The 22,761-nt window shown below is 37.9% G+C and overlaps 1 protein-coding gene across 3 annotated transcripts in view; it reads left to right on the forward strand.

The window, feature by feature from the left end:
• The window catches only part of ROBO1 (roundabout guidance receptor 1), a 313,399-nt gene extending 294,433 nt beyond the window's left edge, over positions 1–18,966 (forward strand). For 2 of the 3 annotated variants that reach the window (XM_075769537.1, XM_075769530.1), the window contains 7 exons: positions 178–322; positions 631–882; positions 4,691–5,100; positions 6,925–7,077; positions 14,852–15,160; positions 16,454–16,650; positions 17,254–18,966. In XM_075769537.1, the coding sequence (XP_075625652.1) occupies positions 178–322; positions 631–882; positions 4,691–5,100; positions 6,925–7,077; positions 14,852–15,160; positions 16,454–16,650; positions 17,254–17,268 (1,481 nt within the window). In that variant the 3' untranslated portion in view covers positions 17,269–18,966. The remainder of the gene's footprint in view (positions 1–177; positions 323–630; positions 883–4,690; positions 5,101–6,924; positions 7,078–14,851; positions 15,161–16,453; positions 16,651–17,253) is intronic. The other variant, XM_075769520.1, reaches the window with a different exon arrangement.
• The last annotated feature ends 3,795 nt before the right edge of the window (positions 18,967–22,761 follow it).

The raw sequence follows: 22,761 nt of genomic DNA on the forward strand, positions 1-22,761 counted from the left end.
TTACAAATCGGTGTATAAAAAGGAATACCAGTTTATTCCAACTCAGCACAACAGTAAATTCTCAGAGAAGGGGAATCAAGAGGATCTGGGAGGGACTACATTTTTTTTGGTTTTGAAAGCATAGCGGTGAGGAGATACTTAAAAGCATTACAAATGTGTACTGCCTTTTATTTGTAGGGAGTCAAGGGCACAAGAAAGGTGCTCGGACCCCAAAAGCTCCCAAGCAAGCTGGCATGAACTGGGCAGATCTTCTTCCACCCCCTCCAGCACATCCACCTCCCCATAGCAATAGTGAAGATTACAGTCTTTCAGTGGATGAAAGGTAAGAAAAATGAATACATCATCCATTTCTCACTTTAATCACTAGTTAATTGAACTGTAATTTGCCCTACAAGCTGGCAGTGAGGCCTTCCTTCAGTACTGCTGTGGTGCTCCTCAACTAGCTGTAGTGTGGCTGTTTAGAGAGATTGCTTACTGACAGTGGTGTACATCCACTCAGTACGTCCTTACTAAGCTGTTTTCAAGAGCACATATGACAATATTTTTTTCTGGGCTGTTTGTACGTGTATCAGATATGCTAATTACACAGTAAAAATGTAAGTCCTTATTTTCTTAAAAAATTAATTTTAGCTATGACCAAGAAATTCCTTGTCCTGTCCCACCTGCAAGGATGTATCTGCAGCAGGATGAGCTAGAGGAAGAAGAAGAAGATGAGCGAGGTCCTACTCCACCTGTCCGAGGAGCAGCTTCCTCTCCAGCCGCTGTCTCCTATAGCCATCAGTCAACTGCCACTCTCACCCCCTCTCCCCAGGAAGAACTCCAGCCCATGTTACAGGACTGTCAGGAGGATCTGGGACACATACAACACCAACCTGACCGGAGGTGAATCAATGCAAATGTAGCGAGAGAGATGTGACAAAAGTCGTCCTGGCCTCACTGAAAATTCCTGTTGAATTCAGTGAGGCCAAGATTTTCCCCATGATATTTATTCCTTTAATATTTAACTTCTAATCCGGGATGCTAGAACTATTTGTAACCTAAGAAATACGTAATTAAGTTACTTTATTATTATACCATGGAAAGAAATGCAGTATATCACTTTACGGTACGTACGATGCTGACACAAGTTAAATTCACAGTCATCAGGATATTAAAGTGGTATCGTTAACACAGCTTACCATATAATTACAGTTCCATTGTTTCCAATAGATTTACTGCATTATTACCATAAAATAGCATGCATTATTTCACAGTCACTGTGCAATTAACTTGTCACCAATATGTATGAATATATATAAATATATAATTTATGTAACCTATAGATTTTCCTTCTCTCATAAATCTTAATACAGGAAATTATTGCTTGCAAAATTTTCTTAACATTTCCACCTACCCTTATTTAAAGGAATGACCAACATTAATAAAGATAGATATTTGTTACAGGGAAATCTTGTTTCTTCTCTGAGTTGCTTTTAGTACAAACTATTTTGCATATATGCTCTCACAGCTTCTGTTCCATAAAACAGTGAATTCTGAATGAGGCTTTTTATGTGTATGATGCTTTATTCTCTTGCTTTTTGTTAAGAAGGCACAGCTTTTCCATCCCACAGTATATTTCTTTTATTGTTTTCTTTCCTCCAGTGGTTTGCACATATTGTTTATTACCACAAACATACAAACTTACCTGCAATATTCTAGTCATACTTTTTATTTTTAGTGAAATGCAGACCTATTATGATGAAATTAATTTGATCTTGCTGAGTAGACTGTAGAACTTTGATTTTATGAATGTAGCTTGCTGGGCATTTATGGATGTATTTTCCAGAATGAGTTTTGAAAAGTTAGTTTATTTTTATGTTTCCCTTTTTTAAGTAAGCAGTGGTTAGAAATCTTTTTTTTTAAAAGGCCTATATCTGCTTTTACTTTTGTTCCCCATTTCTACTTAGTCTGCCTTGTTTTGTTTTCTGTATTCTTTAGGGTAACACTTCTTGTATTCTGTATCTTTTATTCTTCCTCTATCTTCCTGATAAAACCACTCTTTTTATTAGTGGGTGGCTAATAATATTTTCCTGTAATTTCCATTGACCCTGATATGTCGGGGCACAGAGGTGTTCATTTTAATCACTTAAGTTTTCTGGGTTATTTAGAGGTTAAACTAGCTGGACACTAATGGAAAAGAGAAATGCTAAGTGAGTGATGTATTGTGAGTGACTTTCCAGAACCTCAGCTACCATGTTCTGGAGAGTGGGAGATATGTACTGACATACAGAATGGAGTAGGCATTGGAGCTGATGTATGTAAACATGCATAACCAGCCAGCAACTCCCTGGAAAGTGGAACGTTTGCTCAGTGCAAAGATTCATGGCTAGTCACCATAAATGTCATCAAAAGTAGTGGCAGAAATATCTGGAAGGATGCTCCAATTTAAGCTCCTGGGGCATACATGGAGTGGACTGAAAAAATAAAATGTATATTTATTTTGTTCTTCCTACATAGTTAAGTCTAGCTTTGCTGAAAGTCAGAATTGTTAGTGACTAGATTTGTGGTTTTTATCTTACTTTTTCAGTCATTTTTTCTTTGTGCTACATCCGTCTCAGTTAAAAAAAGATTCACATAATTCAATTTACTTGATTTGTAAGGCTTGGCTGACTACCTTTTCCATCTAGCGGCGTTGATATGACCCATGATACTGCTGTTCAGGAGTTGGATGTACTGTGCTCAACAGCTGTAGCCCGTTCTGTAAGAGGGGGGGTCTGTTTTTAATATGGTGTGACGATACTTTCCAATTAAGAATATATTACGAGTGGTGCCTCTCTATTGTTTTCTGGGGTTTTGTAAACGGTGGGTTTATAGCGAAAATGATGTTTAAAATGCTGTTTGTCATACTTTTCATTAGCTTTACTTGTATTTCTGCTGAGTATTATCTCAATTTCTGATCAGAACCAGACATCTAGAATACGATTCTGGTGGTGATGGTGTACTGTAATATTTCTCTGTCTGGTCAGCTTGCTAGGAGTATAGCAAACTGAAATAGGAATCCGTGCTCTGGAAGAGTGGACAAGCAGACAAAAACCTAAAGATTTAGCGAGATAGCAGACGATGTCAATATTAAAGTGAGAGCTGAGACAGGAGACGATGTCAGTGTCAAAGCGAGAACCACTGCATCAGATAAAGTGAACAAAGTATTGTTAATTCTGTACGCCCGTGAACCAGCTGCTCTCAATTAGCCTATCCTTAAAGGTTGGCAGGCAAGCTATATTTTCAAGAACCCTAACATATTTTGTAACCAGTTGCCTGTCTCCTGATCCCAAAACAGAGAGAATAGGAAGACTGGCAAATATATTACAAGGACGGTTGTCACAAGAGCTTTAAATTAAGGCAGTAAAACTTTACTGGGCAAGGTCTCTAGTCAGAGGCAGGTAGAGATTCCCATGCAGCAATGGCTTCTGGGATTTGGGGGAGACGAGGGTTATTAAATAATTATGGGGTATGTATCCCTAACTGACCTTCATTCCATTCAGTACTTCATAAGGCAAGTGGAAAGCAGTGGCTAGATGATGTAGTTCAGGGAGGTTCCAGCTTGCTCTTGCCACAAAGTATTAGGTTTTTCCTTGCTAAATTTTCCTTTCAAAATTAGTAAGTATTCCCATTTATTAAAATAAAAAAATTGCTTCCCCTCCCAAAAGAAAAGATTTGATTTATGAGAGGCACCATTTGTCAATGAGATAACAAGAGAGAAAAAAATGACAAAGGAAAATTACTTTGGAAATTTCTGCAAAGCAGACTGCAGTAGGAATTCCTGGCAAACAAAGCCAACAGTACAGCCATTGCTACAGAAAGTATTTCTTCCTATCAGACAAATGGCAATTAAAGAGCATGCCTCTGTCCCTTGGAAGAAAAGCTGTTGACAGTGTTACTACCTGGGACTTCTGAGTGAGGTATTAACTAAACTGAACGTTGATCTAATGATATCTAATACTTTGCCTCTTTAAGTTAGAGACACCATTACTGATGATTTAAGCTCAGAATAAATGAACCTATACATCTATATGCATTTTGGTATCCTTAAGACCTAGAACTAACGTTAAGGGAGAGAATTCTTTCTTTATATTATCACCTAGGCGAATTTAAAAAATAACGAAATAACACTATCTCTTTTCATCTCTTTCTGAATCACTGGGGTGAGTGGAGGGAAGATAATGTTTATGGAGCAATGTGTTTGGTTATAGCCATCTCTTGACATGGATAGGTTCAAGCTTCTAGAGCAATATACAGATACTTCTTTTGCTCATACTTTCAAAGGTGCACAAACAATTTTTTTAAATAGTCATATGAACTGTAAGCACCTCTTTGCCTAGCTGTACATGTGTTGCTTTAGGAAAAATGAACAACTTTATGCAAAATAAGCCAATTTTCATTCAAAGCAGCGATAAAGGACCCTATTAAAAAAATCAGATTTCTTTGTTGTAGATTTCAAACTACATAGCTGGCAGTCAGTTCTGATTTAGAGCAAAAATAAAAACTAAACAAACCCACCAGACAACCTTGAACCTTTCAGATATAAATTCTGTTGATTTAAAAAGGCAAGTCAAGCTTGTTGGGAAATAAAAGCAATATTTTCATCAATCTGCTATTTCTTCTGACTCTGTTACATGACTTCAATTCTTCTTACCCTTGTATTTTTCTGCAGACGTCAACCTGTGAGTCCTCCACCCCCTCCAAGGCCTATCTCCCCACCACATACCTATGGATATATCTCAGGGCCCTTGGTCTCTGATATGGATACTGACGCACCAGAAGAGGAGGAGGATGAGGCAGATATAGAGGTCGCCAAGATGCAGAACAGAAGGCTCCTTTTGCGTGGCCTTGAGCAGACACCTGCCTCCAGCGTTGGGGATTTGGAGAGCTCTGTAACAGGCTCCATGATCAATGGCTGGGGTTCGGCCTCCGAAGAAGATAACATCTCAAGCGGGCGGTCTAGCGTTAGCTCTTCAGATGGATCGTTTTTTACCGATGCAGATTTTGCACAGGCTGTTGCAGCAGCTGCGGAATACGCTGGCCTGAAAGTAGCCAGACGTCAAATGCAGGATGCGGCAGGAGGTGAGTTTGTCCTCTATTTGATGAGAGAAGGAAAAAAAAAAAAAAACAACCAAACCATTCTGAACTGTATTTATCCACAAGTGCTTCCTGGATTATTCTTGTTCTCACAACATGTAGTAATTCAGGAAGGCGCGGGGGCAATTTACACTAGTGGAGAGTCAGAAAAGGAGTTTTGGTGAAACAGTTCAAATAAATTGCTGCTTTACGTGATTTTTCATAAGTAGTTCCTAATTTTTTGGTCTCATTGATTATTGCCAAACCTCAACCCTGCTAGTTGATATCCACCCAGAAATGAATGAGGAAAAAGAAAAAAAAAGGATTACAGAATTGTATCCTTTTCCTAGTATAAGGCTCCCAGTGTTTTCAGTCACTCTTCATGAGAGATTTAATCCCTCTGTATTGAAATGTCCAAATAAATAGTAAACCTTTGGAGTCGTATGTCCCCTGGATTTGAAAAAAAAAAAAATTGTAATATATTTGGTTTCCATTTTATATTTGGCTGTTATCTTTTGGAGCATGCTCTTCAAGCTCTTACTGCTGTATTATTGATATGAACTGGGTTTGTGTTGGTTTCATAATTTGACAGCTGTTATTAGTTGTGGTTTAGATTATAGACTATGACTATGCAGCAAGGCTTTATGCATATGTTTCTTACTTCTTTTTCTTTCTCCTGAATCACCACTGGACATATGAAATATGGTATTTGAAATATTTAGTGGTTTACAACATAGTGGTTGCTAGTAACGCTGGGTGTATACAGGTAATCAGCAACCTGATCAGTAACTAGGCCCAGTGGATATTGTTATAGTTCAGCAAAGAAATAAAAATACCGCAGGATGGGATGCAGGTTTCAAGCAGATCCATAAATGTTTTGCCAATCGATCCTATTAAACTGCCAAACCTGGAGAACAGGTACTCTGTCACAACCGTGGCCACCCTGACTCCACAGATTTGCAACTTTCCTCCCATTTCTGATATCCTCTCCCAGTTAACAGTCCTCTGTTTCATTTCAACACAGCTGTTCATCGTGAAGAGTGAGAGGGGAGGTAATTTAGTAATTCTGGATGAAATCCTGGCCAATTGAAGTAGGTGGCAAAACTCCCATTCGTACTCACGGGGCCAGGATTTTATCCGTTTTATACGTATATGTTCATATAAATATCTGCATCTATGTGTGTTTAAATTTACATATTTAGAAAAGGTCTTTTTACATCCCGTTACAGGTAAATAATTTTGCAACCGTCAAGTTCATGTTATGCAGTGATTTTTATGTATTGATATTACCCATACCTGACTGCACATCCTAAAAATGTGACACTTCCTATCTGCAGACAAGCTGTGATAAAATGCCAGTCGTACATCCCTGATGTGTTCCTGGTAATTCACTCAAAGCAGCGGAGGGGGCATCTGTACCCAAGACCTGCTAGTGGCTTGCTCTGCTTATGGCGTGGCTGACCTCGCGCTGCCCAAGCTAGGGGAGGCAAAACCCTTTAGAAAGTGAAATGTTTTGTTATTTCTGGATGGTGAGAAGCCTGCCTGTGCTTGACCGCCGATGGTGTTCAGCTTCCTGGGCCAGGAGCAACCAGCTGACCGACCGGTTGGATAATTTCTGCGCAACCAAGCCAACCTGTCTACTGATAGGATAGCAAACGCTTCCATTTAGTTACGGCTCACTGTAAAACTGATTTCAGGAAGGATGAGAGTTTTATTTTTGTTCCAACAATGTATTTTCAGGTTTTTTTATAGCCAGGCCATTCTGATGTGAAAAAAGAGAACCTATGAAACGTCTTATTATAATAGCTATTGTTCTGTAATAATTTCCAGGCCGTAGACATTTTCATGCATCACACTGTCCTAGACCCACCAGCCCCGTGTCTACCGACAGCAACATGAGTGCTGTTGTAATACAGAAGGTCCGACCTGCCAAAAAGCAAAAACACCAGCCAGGACATCTGCGCAGAGAAGTCTACACAGATGGTGAGTCCACTGAAATGGGTGAAAACGTCAGTGAACCTTTCTAAATATGCACTCAGCGCGTGTGTGTGAAATTTTTCCACAGAGATAACATTATGTTTCAGAATTCAGTGATTTGTGTTTCCTGTTGCTAAACACACTGAGCAGATTAATCATTTTAAATGCCAGAGTTCCTTAATACTGTACATTGATGCTTCCACTCCAGAGCCTTGCACCTGTTTTCTGTAGTGTCCTAATCGGCTAATTACTGTCATTATTTAAGAGCCCAGATAGCATAAATAGTACAGTCATTGAGAATAATGTGTGGTTAGGAATAAAATCTTCGTTCACATGACTGACTATTAAAACCTCCAGAATGTATCTTTTCCTGAAAAAAACAATTTACCACTCAAATGGTGAGCAACACAAATCAATGCATTTTAATCCTGACCATGGCATTGTTGCAAGCGGTTACTTTGTGAGTAAAAGCAAAATCTAATCATCTTCTTTCGTGCCTTCACACACAATATCAACTCTTGCTGAAAAAAGTAGTGCTTGTATTCTCTTGGGAGTGTAGGAGGATAATGCAAACATTGTGATGTTGTCTAGAGAGAGCCTTTAATGAAAATGCCTCAGGTGGTGCAGCTTTTATTAAAGCACTACCTTCCAGTTTTATAAAACAACCCACGGGCTTTGTTGGAAATTCATGTAAGATAAATTCTCCAAGACTTAACCCATCTTGTCAAGTTTGCTAAATTTGCTACCGGGGGGGGAGGGGAAAGAAAGGCATCGTTCCCCACCTCCTGGTTCTCTGCAACAACAATCTGATTAGGACTTTCATTACCAGTCTGAAATTTTTCAAAGAGGGGCTTCGTTTGCCATTTTCATATGAAAGCCTAATATTGTAGATCCTTATCCAGGGTTACAAGAAGAGAGTTTTGAGCCACTTCTCCCTATGATTCCTGCCCCTTGACGAAAAAATTTAATACAAAGCTCACAGCACGACGAGCAGAAGTAATTTAGCAATGAGTGGTTGTCCATGCTATTATCTGTACTTTATTCTGAGTATTTTCTCTCACTAGCATCTATCTGATATTAGGCTGCATTAAATACTGGCATGACACAGTGCACCTGGGCCTCTTGGCTTATGCCCAGGCCCCTTCTGTCAGTGAAACTGAGCTGTTGGAATATTATCTGATTTCAAGAGGTTATTACAGTGGTTTTGTGCATGTTTGCTTCTGCAAAAGGACAACACAAGGTGTAAAATCCTGAAACTGTACCAGAAATGTTACGTTTATGAGACCCTTGTAATGGCATTTTGCGAGATTTTATAGACGTTTTATCAGCTTTTATTCTCTTGAAGAGAATGCTCTTAACTGAATAATTGGCTGAGCATCAAACCTCGATACAAACACAACAGCTAGAACATCAGACATAAAAATCTGAACAGGAGTTTTATGTGGCCATTTGCCTCTAACACAGGAATAAATAAGAGGTGGGCCTGTATTTGATAGCTGGTTTTTGTGAAGGCAATTATACAAAGTTAAATCATAGAGCATTGTGGTTAGATATTGCAATAGATTTGACAATCATGATCAATATTTGGTTTGTGTTATATAGCACCTGCTTACTTCAGCATATTTTCTAATTAGGTAAGAATTTCCGCTAACCTGTTTAGTGTGCAATACAGTCTGGTCATTCAGGGAACAGCAAATTATGGCTTTAATTTCTGCAGAACTAATAAAACCCAGTTCAAAGGTTGAAGGGCTTGTTTGGTTTTGATTTTTTTTTAATTATTTTTTCCCCCTCAATCCATTTACATAAGCATATTTGGAACCTTGCTGAAGATTCTAACCATTCATTTTAATAGCCACATCTAATATATTGTCCCTTTAGAATTATCTATAAAAATAACATCTACTAATTGTTTTCCTTAAGTGACAAAAGCGATATGGAGACATGAATGAAACATTTAATCACAATTGACCTTTCCCAGATATACTTAGGTTTTTCTACTGGCTTGATGTCACACTGTTACTTATCTTTTTTATAAAGGAGTGCCTGATACAATTTTTTTTTTCCTCATAGTGGGTGAACGTACGTGTGTTTATAATAAAGCAAAGCAGATATTCTGAATTGAAGCATTTATTGATGACTAGAAGCATGGCGTAAATGCTAAAAAGAGAAAGATAACGTTTTTTCATTACTTTCTCAGCCTTTAAAGGGGAATTTACTTTCACATATAAAGAATTTCCTACTGTTCCCAAATTACCTTAATTAGTATTTGCTAGCAGTTTCATGAAATACCAGTGTCATGAAGAATTTACATGATTGGTTGACAGAAAGGATATATAAATAAATAAAGTTTTTGCATGAATGGTTGAAAACACCAAGAGTATTATCAGCAGCAATACATGTAAGTCTCAAAAAAAAAAAAAAAGTCTATTTTTTTTTTATTTACAGCAAGATTTGTGAAAGAGATTGGTATTTCTGAAAGTGTGCGTGTTACTAATGTAGCAGTAAAAGGTCTACTACTACTCTTTTTTTAAATAGAGTGCTCTCTGATCTACTCTGCATTGTATAAGTAGTAACAATTTTGTATTTTCCGCTAGCGTTAGTTCAAATCAGTTTCTACTTTATGTGGAATGGGATTTCAGCTCAGTTGTTTTGTTCCTTGACAGTCATCCAGGCGGTGAAATGTTCTCCATATTTGTTGCTCAAAATCTTTGCTCAGTAGGTGGTAAGGATTAAAATGTATGAATTTTTAATTGCTCTTCATCTAGCCTTTTAGAGAGTTAACTACTAAGAGTGCATTACAAGAACCAACTAACAGATGTATCCTCCTTTTCAACCTTGACTGACCTACTTACATATTTAATTTAAGAAACCAAATTTTAAAAGAATATCTTTTTCCATGAAAGTCTCTTCTGAACTGTCTTGAGTTTATTTATTAGTAGTTACAAGTCTTCGGAATTGTAAGCTTTTAGATAAAAGGATAAAAGGACTTTGATTCAGTAGGCCTTTCAATAGAAATTATGCCACTGACAGTTCACCCGAGATTTTAAATCCTGATTCTTTTTTAGCTCTCTGAGTGACAAAGGAAAAAATATTAACATTTTCACAACTAACTGGTTGAGACTGTGACTGAGTATTTAGCTGTGTTATCAATGTCATGATGTTAGGGCAGCTCAAGTTCTTGCAAGAGGCAATTGAATATCTGCCAAATATTTCCCTGAATTTTCACTTTGGAATGATAAGCCATTATGCATGCCAGCATCAGCTGTACTTCTGTCTCCCTCTGCCTGTGCAGTACAAAGAAACCTATTCTGCGCAGCTTTCAGAAAGGTAAAAAATAAGTAGGAATGCATTTCTTACCTCTGCTAAAAACCAGCTTGGTATCAAATGATAATAATTTTCAGATACCTGCTCTCTTTGCAGTCCTTACTTCTGATGCCATTGTTGAGGTATTTTGTAAATGTTGGTTTTATTACTGAAGGATTTTTTGTGGAGTGAAAATTGTTTTGATAAAAGCATTATGTAAATGTACATACAGGCAAAAAAACCTCTGCAACCCAACAACCCACGGCTTTTATACATCATATTGAGTTTTGCTGTATCTATTTATTCATCCAATTATGTACACTTTGAGCCATGTTTCTTGAAAGATAAAGCATGAAAATAACTTCAGTACATCAATAATAGTATCTGAGCTTATTATGTGTCTAGGAATCTTAAATGATCTTAAAGCTTTACTAAGTCAGGAACAATCTTGAGTTTTGTATGCCTGCATAAACACACAACAGAAAAAATAGTCACTCTGTATCTTTTCCAATATTGCATCAAAACTTTAGCTCTGCTGTTTTCTTCAGGGTGTGACTGTAGAAATCTGTAGCCCAATAGAGTTTAAAAGAGACTTGCCTCGTGAGGCCTACTTCCCTCATTTGTCACTACTTACAATTCATCTTTTTGTGCTTATTTGTGGTTTCTCCACTCCAATGCCAAACTAACTTAGTATATTATTTTTCCTCACTGGTGTTTTGCTTATGCCATGATTCCTGTATATGTTCTCATTTAGAAAATTATCATCGCTCCTTTCAAAAGACGTACATGGAAGATTTCCCCTGTAGACCGTGTTATGAAATGGCATCCATTAATTATTTTAGTTATGTCGGAAGTAGTACAATAGTAATACACTGACATGAACGAAACATGTGAGCACAGCTGACCTTTAACAAATACTTCTGAGTTCTTTATATTGGTCTGATGTTGCTTTGTGATTTATTTTTTATTCTTTACAATGGAAGCTTCCATTTTCCTTTTAATAAGAAGTATGCCAGTTTGTACTCGAGGAGGCAGATTGAATCTGGATTTTCTCTGTGATCTGAGCTGTTAAAATAAATACCACAGGGGTGTAATAGTGTTGACCTCTGAAAAGTTGGGGGTTTTTTTCCTCTGTAAAGGATTCTTCTCAGCGAGGAGTACTGTGTTATAATGAAGATTTTTATAGTTTCTCTGCAGGTTGCAAAAATGTTCTTGAAAGAGAATATATCACTTTCCTTTAGTTAGTACTGTACCATAGAGCTACTGTCATTTTATGAAACTTTTTGTACTAATGCATCTTTCCTTTTGATAGTCAAGACTTAACACCACTTTGTTCGTTGTCCTGTGTAGCTGGCTAGGATTCTTGAATAAAGTAGTTTGTTCCAAGTTGCATTTTATAGGCTACAGGAAAGGTGCTGTTCGTTCCCTTTGGTATTGAGCCAGCGCATTGCTGTGCCACAGCTGTTGGAGACAGGCTCCAAGGGTGGCTGAAGCAGCTTGGCATTAAGTACCTACAGTCCCTTTACATCAGCAGGCTCGACAGAAGGGCTATTCAGTGCTCTGATAACCTGATAGAGACAGTGAGTGGGGAATGTGAGACACAAGGTACTGCATCAACAGCTGTGGTTCCAGAAGCCTACACTTCTGAGTTTGAGTATCTTCATCCACTTCTGATTCAGTGTGTCCTTTTCTGAGAGAAGACATGTGAGAAGGATGTTTTCCAGGGAAAGGAAAATATTATTTGAATCTCCTCAGGCTAATGAAGAGTTTATCTTATTTTTTAAATCTTGACCAAGTGCTATAATCACTAAAAGTATTCTGCAAAGGGTGGGAACCATCACCATCTCTAGCATTGCTTTTGACCAGTTATTGTGCTTGATAAGCTTTGAGCTGGATCTGACATGCCTGCATCATGGCAGACATGGCCTGATGCATTAGACTTTCAAGGAACGTATCACATGCTATTCTCAGGTCTTCACACAATTTTTCACCTAGTTGTTGAATTGTAAGAAGTTATATACTTCTTCAGACCAAGATTTTTTCTGAGCAGGTTTTGACACTGAACCTCACATGGCTATGGAGCCCTATGATCCAAATGTCACACGTGTAGACACATATTGAATGTAAGCATCTGCCAGGCTGGGCAGCACACTGAGAGTGATTTGGTTTGCTCTTTGGTGGCTCGAGGTCACAGGGCATTTTCAGATGCACAGAGGAGGTAGTCCGAATGCTGCTCTGATGTGTGGAATTACAGAGTTTTATTGTTAAGGTTGTGTATTGGACAGAGGTTACCACTGTAAACCATGTTTAAAGCGTTATGGATAACAAAGGAATGCAATGCCACTGATTCTGTGCTTTCTTCCCAAAATCTGTTGTATTTCATATCTACTGGATCAGAAGTTGTCTCTCCATTTTGCAGTTTTAGTTCCCTCAGTTACACAAGTCCAGTCCATTGCCCATAGATCTGTCTTTGTTCTTACTTTATAGTCTAATAATTCCCACTCCATAAATAAAATTATTTTGATTCAGCCAGTCTAGTATATTCAGACTTCCAGCTAATTTACATTATGCCTTCTCAAGTTTTGGAAATGACAGTGCTTTTTCTTAAAAGACATCTGCAAATGGTGAACATTAAGTAGATGTTTGTATCAAGTGTCGGTATTCAATTGTTCACCTGTAGCTATTCTCTAAAACTGAGGTTCCCCAAACTGCCAGAGTTTGAAAAACAAACTACTCTACACAATTTGCAAGGAATATAAGGCCAGTAGTCCAACTTGTTCTTAGCTGAGAGAAACAGAAGGAAAGAAGCCTCTCTGTTTCTTGTTAAATGGATTTGGTCCCTCATTCAAGCCATAAATTAGAACAAGGAGAAATTTTCTTGGTTGCTTGGTTGGGTTTTTTGTGGGGTTTTTTTCTCTCTTTTTTTGGTGGTTTTTTACCAATAAAGTGGAGTTAACATAGCGAGAATGATGTTACAGATCTCATTTACCTGAAGTATGTCCAACGTTAGGAAATGAACTTTATGACATCTTTCTTCATCATCCCAGTCTAGACAACTGATAAAATTACCAGTCTTATTTAAAACAGGTCAAGGGCAATGCCAAGTTATGTCACCAGTTTAACATGGAGGATGGTGCCCAGTAAGCCTGCATAGACCACTGAATTCTGCATTGTGACACCTTTCCACAGGGCTAGATCAAGTCATTCCTGCATTGTGTCACTGGAAAACCTCTCAAAAATATCTGGCATCTGCCATATTTGAATTTATACATATATGTTAGATGCCTATTTTTTTCTTATTCAGGAGTGCTACCTTTATTCTTGGCCCAATTTAGTTAGTTTTCAGTTGAAATGTTCTCTTGAATAGACTATGAATTAACTGCATATATAGTGATGGTGTTTGAAAAACACAGCTGCTCCAAGATTTTTCTGGAAGTAGAAAGAATGAATGCACACCATTATAAAATGCTGAAGTTACATTTTTTAATAGTGCTGTTATTTTTTTTAAAGCGATCTCAGTTGAGAATATTAACCTCAGAAACATCTTTCACATCTCACTTTTTTAACCTGTTGTTCTCTTATATCCATGTGGTCTGTTCCTACAGGTTGGTTGTGAACTGCTTTTGTATTGTTGCTTCCTTGTTTGACTTTTACATTTTTTTTCCTTCACATTTTATATTCCACAGAGCACTATTGTATCCTGATGAATAGTTTACACATTCTAGTTTTAAGTCTTAATGCAGGAATAGAAAAATTTAAATAAGTAAAACATATGTGTGCCTTATAAAGGCTATTTAAAAATATACAGAATTTTAGAACCCCTTAAGCTGTGCTAACTTTAGGGCACTAATTCAAGTCTTGTGTGTCTTTTTTTCTTTTTTGTTCTTCCTGAGAGCTTGTTACTTTGTTGATTGAGCGTAGATTTTTTTGTATCTCAGGAGATATCCACAGACATCAGGGATATGTATGTTAGATTAACCTATGATTTTGAAACAAGAACGCAACAATTAATATAGTTTATCCTTACATATATATGCAGTGCATCTGATACACATTCTTACACCCCTGCCAATGTGCTTTAACGCTCAGCACCCTGAAGACCTTGAATACCGTAGCACAAGCTGCTGTTTTGTTGAATGGAGTTAGCAAAAATTATAAATATCAGCAACTCTGTGTTGATATCCATAACTGATATATTCATATCCAAGTGCCTAAAGTTTATTACAGCTTTTTGTAATGATTTTTAAGAAAATGTTATCATTTGAAAAGGCAGTGAGAGGTCTTTGCATTTTTAAAGCTTAAGCTTTGGAAAAATACCCCTCAGCAGTTGTATCAGTAACATAATACTTTTTGGGGTGGAGAGGGAGGGCTGAAAGTAAATAGGGGCATCTGTTTCTTCAGTGGAAGTTAAATATGATTTCTTAATTTCATTAGTGTATGATGTCATTGTAATTATTATTCTTTTTCAACTCTGCAGACTTGCCACCCCCTCCTGTGCCACCTCCAGCTATAAAATCACCAACCGCTCAGTCCAAATCACAGCTGGAGGTGCGGCCGGTCATGTTGCCAAAACTTGCTTCTATAGAAGCGAGGACAGACAGATCTGCAGAACGGAAAGGAGCGAGCTACAAGGGGAGGGACGGGGTGGATGGGCGACAGCATTCAGATGTGCGGACAAATTCGGGAGAGCGGAGAGAATCACAGGAGCAGCAAAACGATGGGAAACTGCGAGGAAATAAAGCACCAAAACGAGAAGGCACACCAGCAAAAACTCATCTTCTTCAAGGTTATTTTACATACTCTGGGTTCAGTGGAGTTTTTTATGTTGATCACAGGGAAGAGGCAGCTCTTTCCAGGTCTCTCTCAGCAATGGTGTGAGTGAGGTTACGTCTGCTGAATTGTCACCATTTATTGTAATTAGAGGTGCTAACACAGGTGACGTTGCAGGTTCTCATTAGGGCAAAATGGAAACAAAAGCTTATGAAAAAGGTAGATTTTCTATCTTGCTTTCCATATGCACCCATCACGTATTAAAGCTAATGCTGAGGAAGCCCAAACAGAAATATTCCTCAAGAGCTGTAAGGATCAATGTCCTTGCCCTTAACATCCATTCATAGTCTAGTTATGTCTAATCTGTCTAGTTATGTCTAATCTATCTAATTATAATTGAATTTACAAGGGAACTGAATGAAGTCAAATAGCAGATCTGTAAGTCAGGTATTTAACTTTTCCACTAAAGAATTGGCACTTGGCCCATTTTTATCTATTTGTAAACCTGGTCCTGTTTAAAAAATAAGAAAGCCATAGTAGTAATGCATTAGGTATAAATTCTAACTGACATGGCATTATATGAATCAGACCTCATCAATATAATCCCTTGTTTATGGAAGTTGATAAGATTCCTAATTAATGAAAAATGATTAATAGAATTTGCCAAGTGTTCTCTAAGGCTTTCAACACAGATTCACACAGATGCCTGGTCCTTTCTTCCTGCAGGTATCCAGGGTCAATATCAGGGGTGACTGGGCAGTAAGTTGGTTAAATGGGCACATTAGTAAGAGATTGGTACTGATTGCACTGGTTTACTATGGCGAAAAGTTATTAGAAATTTACCTTAAGAGGATGGTGCTGAAATTTTAAAACATGCCCACTAATTTTCTTTCAATCTCAGTTTGAGAAATACAGGGTCCAATATTTAGCTGCAGTGAGCTCCTTGCGAGTATCGTGCATGTATTGTCGTTTCCTCCTACTCAGTCATATCGAAAATATACTGCAAGGATGTTTTGGTTTTCTTCATTTTCCTCTAGAACATAGAGCAGTGATCATAAATTGAAATGAAGTGGACAGTAATCATGAATTAGTTTTTCTGTGGTGAATGTTACAGTGAACACTATAAATTTCCTTGAGAAAGCTTCTATAATGCTATTATGGAAACAGTGTATTTCATTTTCCTGTCAGACATCACTTTAAACCTACTGAGGAGCATAAAAAGTAAAATAAATCAAGTGCATGCAGAAATTTTAGGATTATAGTATCTCTGGGTTTGTAAACATAACCATGTATGTATTTAATTATACAGAGGACATCCTGCCGTATTCTAGACCAACGTTTCCAACATCAAATAATCCTAGAGATCCCAGCTCCTCCAGCTCTATGTCATCAAGAGGGTCAGGAGGTAGACAGAGGGCAGATCAAGCAAATATAGCCCGAAGGAACGTTGCAGAAATGCAAGTACTGGGAGCGTATGAACAAGGAGAAGAAGAAGAAGAGATGGAGGTAACTGTAGTTGTACTACTGAAGCTGACTAGAATAAGGCTATTTTCTGTGCTTAGATAGATGCCAAGAAAAACCACTTCTGAATCAGAAATATTTCTCTTCAGAAAAATTAGTACATTTATCTGTCTATTAATGGTATGTGCAATAAAAAGAAACTTTTAAGAATGTGTCAAAAACACAAAAACCAAGTAATACGTAGCATAGTATAACTGTCACCACACTGAAACCTATGGAATAGAACTTGCAGAAGTACAATTTTTAAATGTGTGCTTTACATTATCCAGATTCTTTCAAAAGTGGAAATAAAGCATCAGAGCATCTAAGAACACCTTGACATTGACTTTCACATTTTTTGAAAGTTTATTGTTCTAGATTTTATTAGATATTAAGGCGTGAACTTTTCTTCTTTTTTTTTCTGCCTAACGATGTTAATTCAGCTTAAATCCTGGTTGTAGAAAGGGTGTCCAACAAGCAGTCACGTTGGTGCACATAATTAAGAGTAGTAATTATTATTTAAAGATAAAAAATCTCTCAGAAGTATGTGAAACACACTTTAAATAATAATATCTAACATGTAGTCATTTATGTGGTTTTTTTTTACAGGAAACAGAAAGCTGAAGACAACGACATGTACTGTAACAGGCTTTTAAAATCTAATCAGAAAAAAAAAAAAATCACTTAAGATGCCTCAAGTCTGATGATGTTTGACGCCAGAAATAATGTTCAGTGCAATCAGAGTGTACAATTTTTCATTTTTCCTCATGCCATCAGAATGCTAGTTTTAATTTTAGTCTTTGTAAACCCTCCTTATTAGGAACGGCCCTTGCCTATTCCATAACGCTAAGTGCATCAGCTTCGCTGCCCAAGAAGGCAGGTAAGCTGCTCTTCCTGGTACTTGGGCCAGCTGCTGCTTCAGGATTAGAGCAGAAGGGGATTCCGGAGCCTGGGATCCCGAGGTTTCTCCCCAGCGAGGCGGTGCTCGGTACACTGCCAGTACACCGGTGAGCCAGTCGATAACCTTGCAAGTAATACGGCATTGATTAAAAAGATCCCCAAAGTCAACATCACGCAGAAGAACATTCTTTTGTTCTAGGGGTTTCACTGTAGTCTGCGGTTAGTGCAAATAGTATCTTGCAATTTCCGTACGGACTGCGTGTTTTCTGCCAGTCTCTTGCTAACCTTTTGCAGATGATACAGTTTTACAACCGCAAGTAAAATTAATTTGGGATGAGGTGGCTCATATTGTAAATATGTACTCATTTTAAATCCCCTGTGGTACTTTGATTTGTCTTTCCATTTTCATCATTAAGTACATTCTTATTAAAAATGTCCTTTGGGATAGGCAGGAGGTAAGCCAGTGTGATTGCTATTTGCCCAATCATGGCATGAGCAAGTTTATCTGAAACTTTTTCTAATTTTCAGCTTCAACAATGCTTATGAAAATAAGCAGGAGAATCAATGGACATTTTTAATAATGATAGGGTAATATCATTAACTGTTACTGGCCCAAATCTCAGACCTCTACTTGTGTCAATTCACCTTAAAGAAGAAGTGCCACTTAAAAAAGTTTTGTTTGATCTTGGCGATTAATTTTTTTGTAATGCACTGCTTATCTTTTTTTTTTTTTTTTGGTTTTAAAAGCACAATCACTAAACTTTGTTTGTAAACCATTGTAACTATTAACCTTTTTTTTTTTGTCTTATTGAAAATGTTAAGCATTTGTTTGGGATATTTTTCATCTTTTTGTTAATGCTCTATCTTTGTATTTGGAATATTTGAATGATGACAGACGGTAAAGTAACAAACGTAAATGTGGGCCATAATCAAAATACTTCTCACTTTTCCTGGACTTACAGAAAATTATCAATTTTGCTGTGGCCTCTCTCAACATTGGATTATCATTAAAACTGAAATAGAGGCATTAGTTGCATTGAATTTGCCAAATGATGTCCTCTGTCTGTAGATTTTAAGATCTTTTTTGTAATTATAAAATTTCTTTGTCATTGGTGCTAATGGGAAAATGTGTGTTTGTTTATTGACAGCTATCAGGACTAGCCCCAATGAAAAAAAAAAAAAGAAGAAAAAAAAAAGTGTTTTGGTGTTTACCGAGGACTGAAATTTTTCATTTAGCTAATTTTTAAAGAAAGGTTCCATAGAAAGGGTGTGCAGTACTAAAGGAACAATCCATGTGATTAATGTTTTCATTATGTTCATGTAAGAAACCTCATATTTTAGCCATAATTTTGCATACTGAGGATCCAATAATCAGAAAAGTAATTTTTGTCACATTATTTATTAAAAATGTTCTCAAATACATTATCTTTCTTGTGTAGTTTCTTGTGTTCCCTGAAATGTAATTTTAGGGCCAACTCTGATCTTATTTCAGTTGAGAAGAGTCAGAATCTGTCCTACTGAAATCGTGCAGTTACAGTAGCATGAGCAAACTGGGAGAGCTGGATGCAGCCTAAGATTTTACGTAATTACAATTGATTGCCTTAAAGATCTGACTTCTGGGTGCTTCATGAACTGTGATAACGAAAATGTCTCTTAGCCTGCCAATTTCCAGAGAGAGCTGATGAAGAAAATCTGTACCAACACAACCATTCACCTCAGGGGTGAGGTACATTTGTTGCAAAGGAAATAAGATCCAAATATGTGAAGGGAATGAATATTATGAGTCATATGTTTGTTGGGGCTTGCACAAATACAAGTTTGTCTTACATGCCTGCTGTGCTCCTGCACGTTAGACATTCTGTGGTTGGCACAGGCCTGCTGTGGATCACAATCAAGTAGGTGACGGTCCTTTTTCCGCTCTTGCATTTTTGTAACCCTGTACTCTTACTGATCACCCTGTTCTCGCCCTTCCTTACCCTCTACCCATCATCCCAGTTAAAAAAAAAAAAAAAAAAAAGAGAGAGAGAGAGAAAAAAAGATAGCCACTAAAACCCCACACTTTAATTCAACAAAACTTTTTTGCTCCTTGTCTTTTTGACTGCCATACTTCTCCTTTCCCAAGAGCTTTAAACAGTCTGGAGCCAGATCCTGAGGTGCTGCAGTGTACTACAGCACCAAGTAGCTTGCCAGAGAAGATTTCTAGAGCCTTGACAACTTAATCAGGTGTAAGCCTCAAGTGTATTTCTTTTTTCGTAGTTGTAGCTTTGAAGCAGATATTAAGATAGTAGAGTAAGTCAAATATGTTACCTTTCTATGTTGCCTAGGGGGACTTTTTTTGGGTGTCTTCAGCCCTCATGCCCGAGTTCCAACCAGCATGTGTTAGAGCCACCAACATAATCCAGTCTGGAGCCCGCAGACCAGACTGTGCCAGAGGAGACATCCGTCCAGCCTGCACCTTTCCTTTAGAGGAGACAGGAGAGGTTGATCTGATGGGCGCAGGCTGCTTCAGCAGCTGATTGTCTTTCCTGGCACCGGGAACGGCCCCGCGGTTTGGGACCAAGCCATTGCCATAGCAGGGTGTGGGAAACAAGGTGGAGCTCGAGGCAGGGTCCCCGAGCGTGTCAGCCACTTCGCACAAAAGCTGAAGCCGCTGCCAAAGGTGTAGTGGTGCATCACAAAACCGGGATCTAGTTGCAGCTGTAGTGCGTAGACCTCTGTAAGGTGTTTCGGTCCAGAAACACCGGTGCTGTCTGCCTGCAGTAACAGGTACTCGCTTCGTTCTGTGCTGGCACCGTGACGTACAGGAAACCACGCATCGGATCCCCAGCTGCTGTCCGTGTCCGTCTGCGTAGCTGCACCAGAAGTCAGACTCCAGCTGAAGTTCTGGCCTCATACAGTGGTAAGTGGGAAATCTTGCCCAATGAGATTTTTTAAGAGGTGCTATAAATGTATTTGATGATTGATGGCATTCCCTAAGAAGTTACTTGGATTGTGTTGTGATTGCATTCCGTTGTGATCTGCAGTTTCTTGAGACAGTGCATCGCGGAGTTGTCACAGAGTTCTTCGACCCACACTGGGTCCTCAGTTCATTGTGGTCTTACCAGAAACACCGCAATGAAGATAAAATTTACAACAGCTTGGTCTTAAAACTCCTGTTAATTAGTATTGGTACACACTTGACTTGGTCTCTGGCATTCGGGTGCAGTAAAACTAGGTCATTTATGCATTACTACTTTACCTAAAGAATTACTCAGTGATTGGAAAGACAACACAACAGAAGAAAGTAGTGTTCAGAGGTTTTGATTACACTGTATACCTGAAGAAAACAAGTATTGTACTAGAAAATCTGTACCATTTGTGTGCTGAACTAATATAATGGATGTAGAAGTTTGATTTTTCTTGTAGTGTGTTCTGTGAAATCCTGTATGAGTTACTGTTAAATTTGACTTTACTCAAAGTAATATAATATTTTTGGGGATAGTATGAAAGATGTCTAAAAAATCAGAATTATAAAATTTTAGAAAATGCCTTGCACATGTTTTAGCATTATGTATCAGTTTATTTTCCAAAGAGTATTTATTTTGAAGCATAAATGACAAAGTGGTTTTATTTTAGGGTAATGCGAATACACCCTAGATCTGTACTTGCAAAGATTTTATAGGAGTAGGTTAGCTGTAACTGATCATGAAACCTAAGCAATGCAGTTTGCTTCAACTTCTGCAAATATATTTGAACTGTCTACCACATTACTTCCTATGTTCCAGACCCAGCTCTTTGTTAAAATGCCAGCCTAGTTAATTTATTGCTTTAGTTAGCCTGCAAAAATAACATAATGTGTTGCTTTTAACGTTTTCTACTTTAGTTTTCCATAATCTGTTACCTTCCTTGAATAAACTTAAGGAAGAAAGAACTTCCGTGGGAAAAATGTAAGATCTGCCTAGTATATCTAGGCATCTGTTCTGCAATATGCTTTTTCAAAAGCTAATCTCCAACCTCTGTATTCACAGCTAAAAGATTGTATTACTGTCAGCAACAGACTCATCTATTAAAAATGGAAAACATTCTCTTCCTTAAGTGAAGCTTTCAAATTAATTACCTACTTACAAGTGGAGAAAATGTTTTTATACATTGTTTTTACTTATGTTACAGACGAAAATTCTTTGCAAATGAAAGTCCTACTGCTTATGTATAAGAGAAGCATTATAAGATGTCTAGTGTGTACACAAATGCAGATTGACATGTGTATAAAGTTTTATATTTGCTGGGATTAGGGTTGGGAGCTGAGAGTCTGTTCCATACACTCAGCTGAAAGGCGAACGTGTTTATGGATGTTTGAGGTTTACCCACGCATGAGTAACTCCCGGTGTTGCCAGGGCCATCATCCTCACTGGACATGTCCTTCAGCGTCTTCATTTTGTATTGAACTAACTGAAAACTTCAGAATTCCACTCACAAGATGAATCTTGAAAATTGACACCAACTGTGCATCTCAGTGTGAACTGTTTATTCAGGTTTGATTTTCTTTACTTTTTTTTCATTGTATATGATGATTTTTTCTGTTGCCTATAAATATGCTCTTCACAAAAGCCAGTGCACTATTGTGCCTTCTATCACAGTGAAACATTTGAAGACTAAGAACATTATTTCTTAAACCATTCCTTTTTATCAAGCCACGGAATTGTGGATCACAGAAACAGTCAAAGATTTGAGATGACACCATGGAAATGAGGATCCCTTTACTTTTGTGTCCATATTGAGGATGGGAAAAAATTCCTTCCTATTCAGAAAGAGGAAAAGGAATTGGTGAAACTGGAAGCCATAAAGCAGGAAAGCAGGCTGGAGAAGGGGAGGTAAGGGATATAAAGAGAGCAAAAACTCGAGGAGCTGAGGAACCTGATTCTCATTGAAGCTAATGGCAAAAATCCTGTTGAATTGAACTGTCCTGGAAGTGAATTGGCTCCTTAAGGACTGGTAAACAATAGCCATCACAGTGCAATGAACACTGGAAGAAGAGTGAAATGCTTGCTGCACGCTTGTTTTGTTCTCTGTCCTTGTTAAATATACACCTAATGGGCTCATTTTAAGCTGCTAGAAGAGAAAAGTTGGGTTTGAATTCACCGTGGCATTCAGCTTTCTTGTCACATGAGATGATGAGGGTGGGACCTACTCAGCTGTAGTCTCTGGCATGAATTGGAGCCAATTGCTTTGCAGATTTTT

The sequence above is a fragment of the Balearica regulorum genome, chromosome 1 (assembly GCF_011004875.1).
Source record: "Balearica regulorum gibbericeps isolate bBalReg1 chromosome 1, bBalReg1.pri, whole genome shotgun sequence".
NCBI lineage: Eukaryota > Metazoa > Chordata > Aves > Gruiformes > Gruidae > Balearica > Balearica regulorum.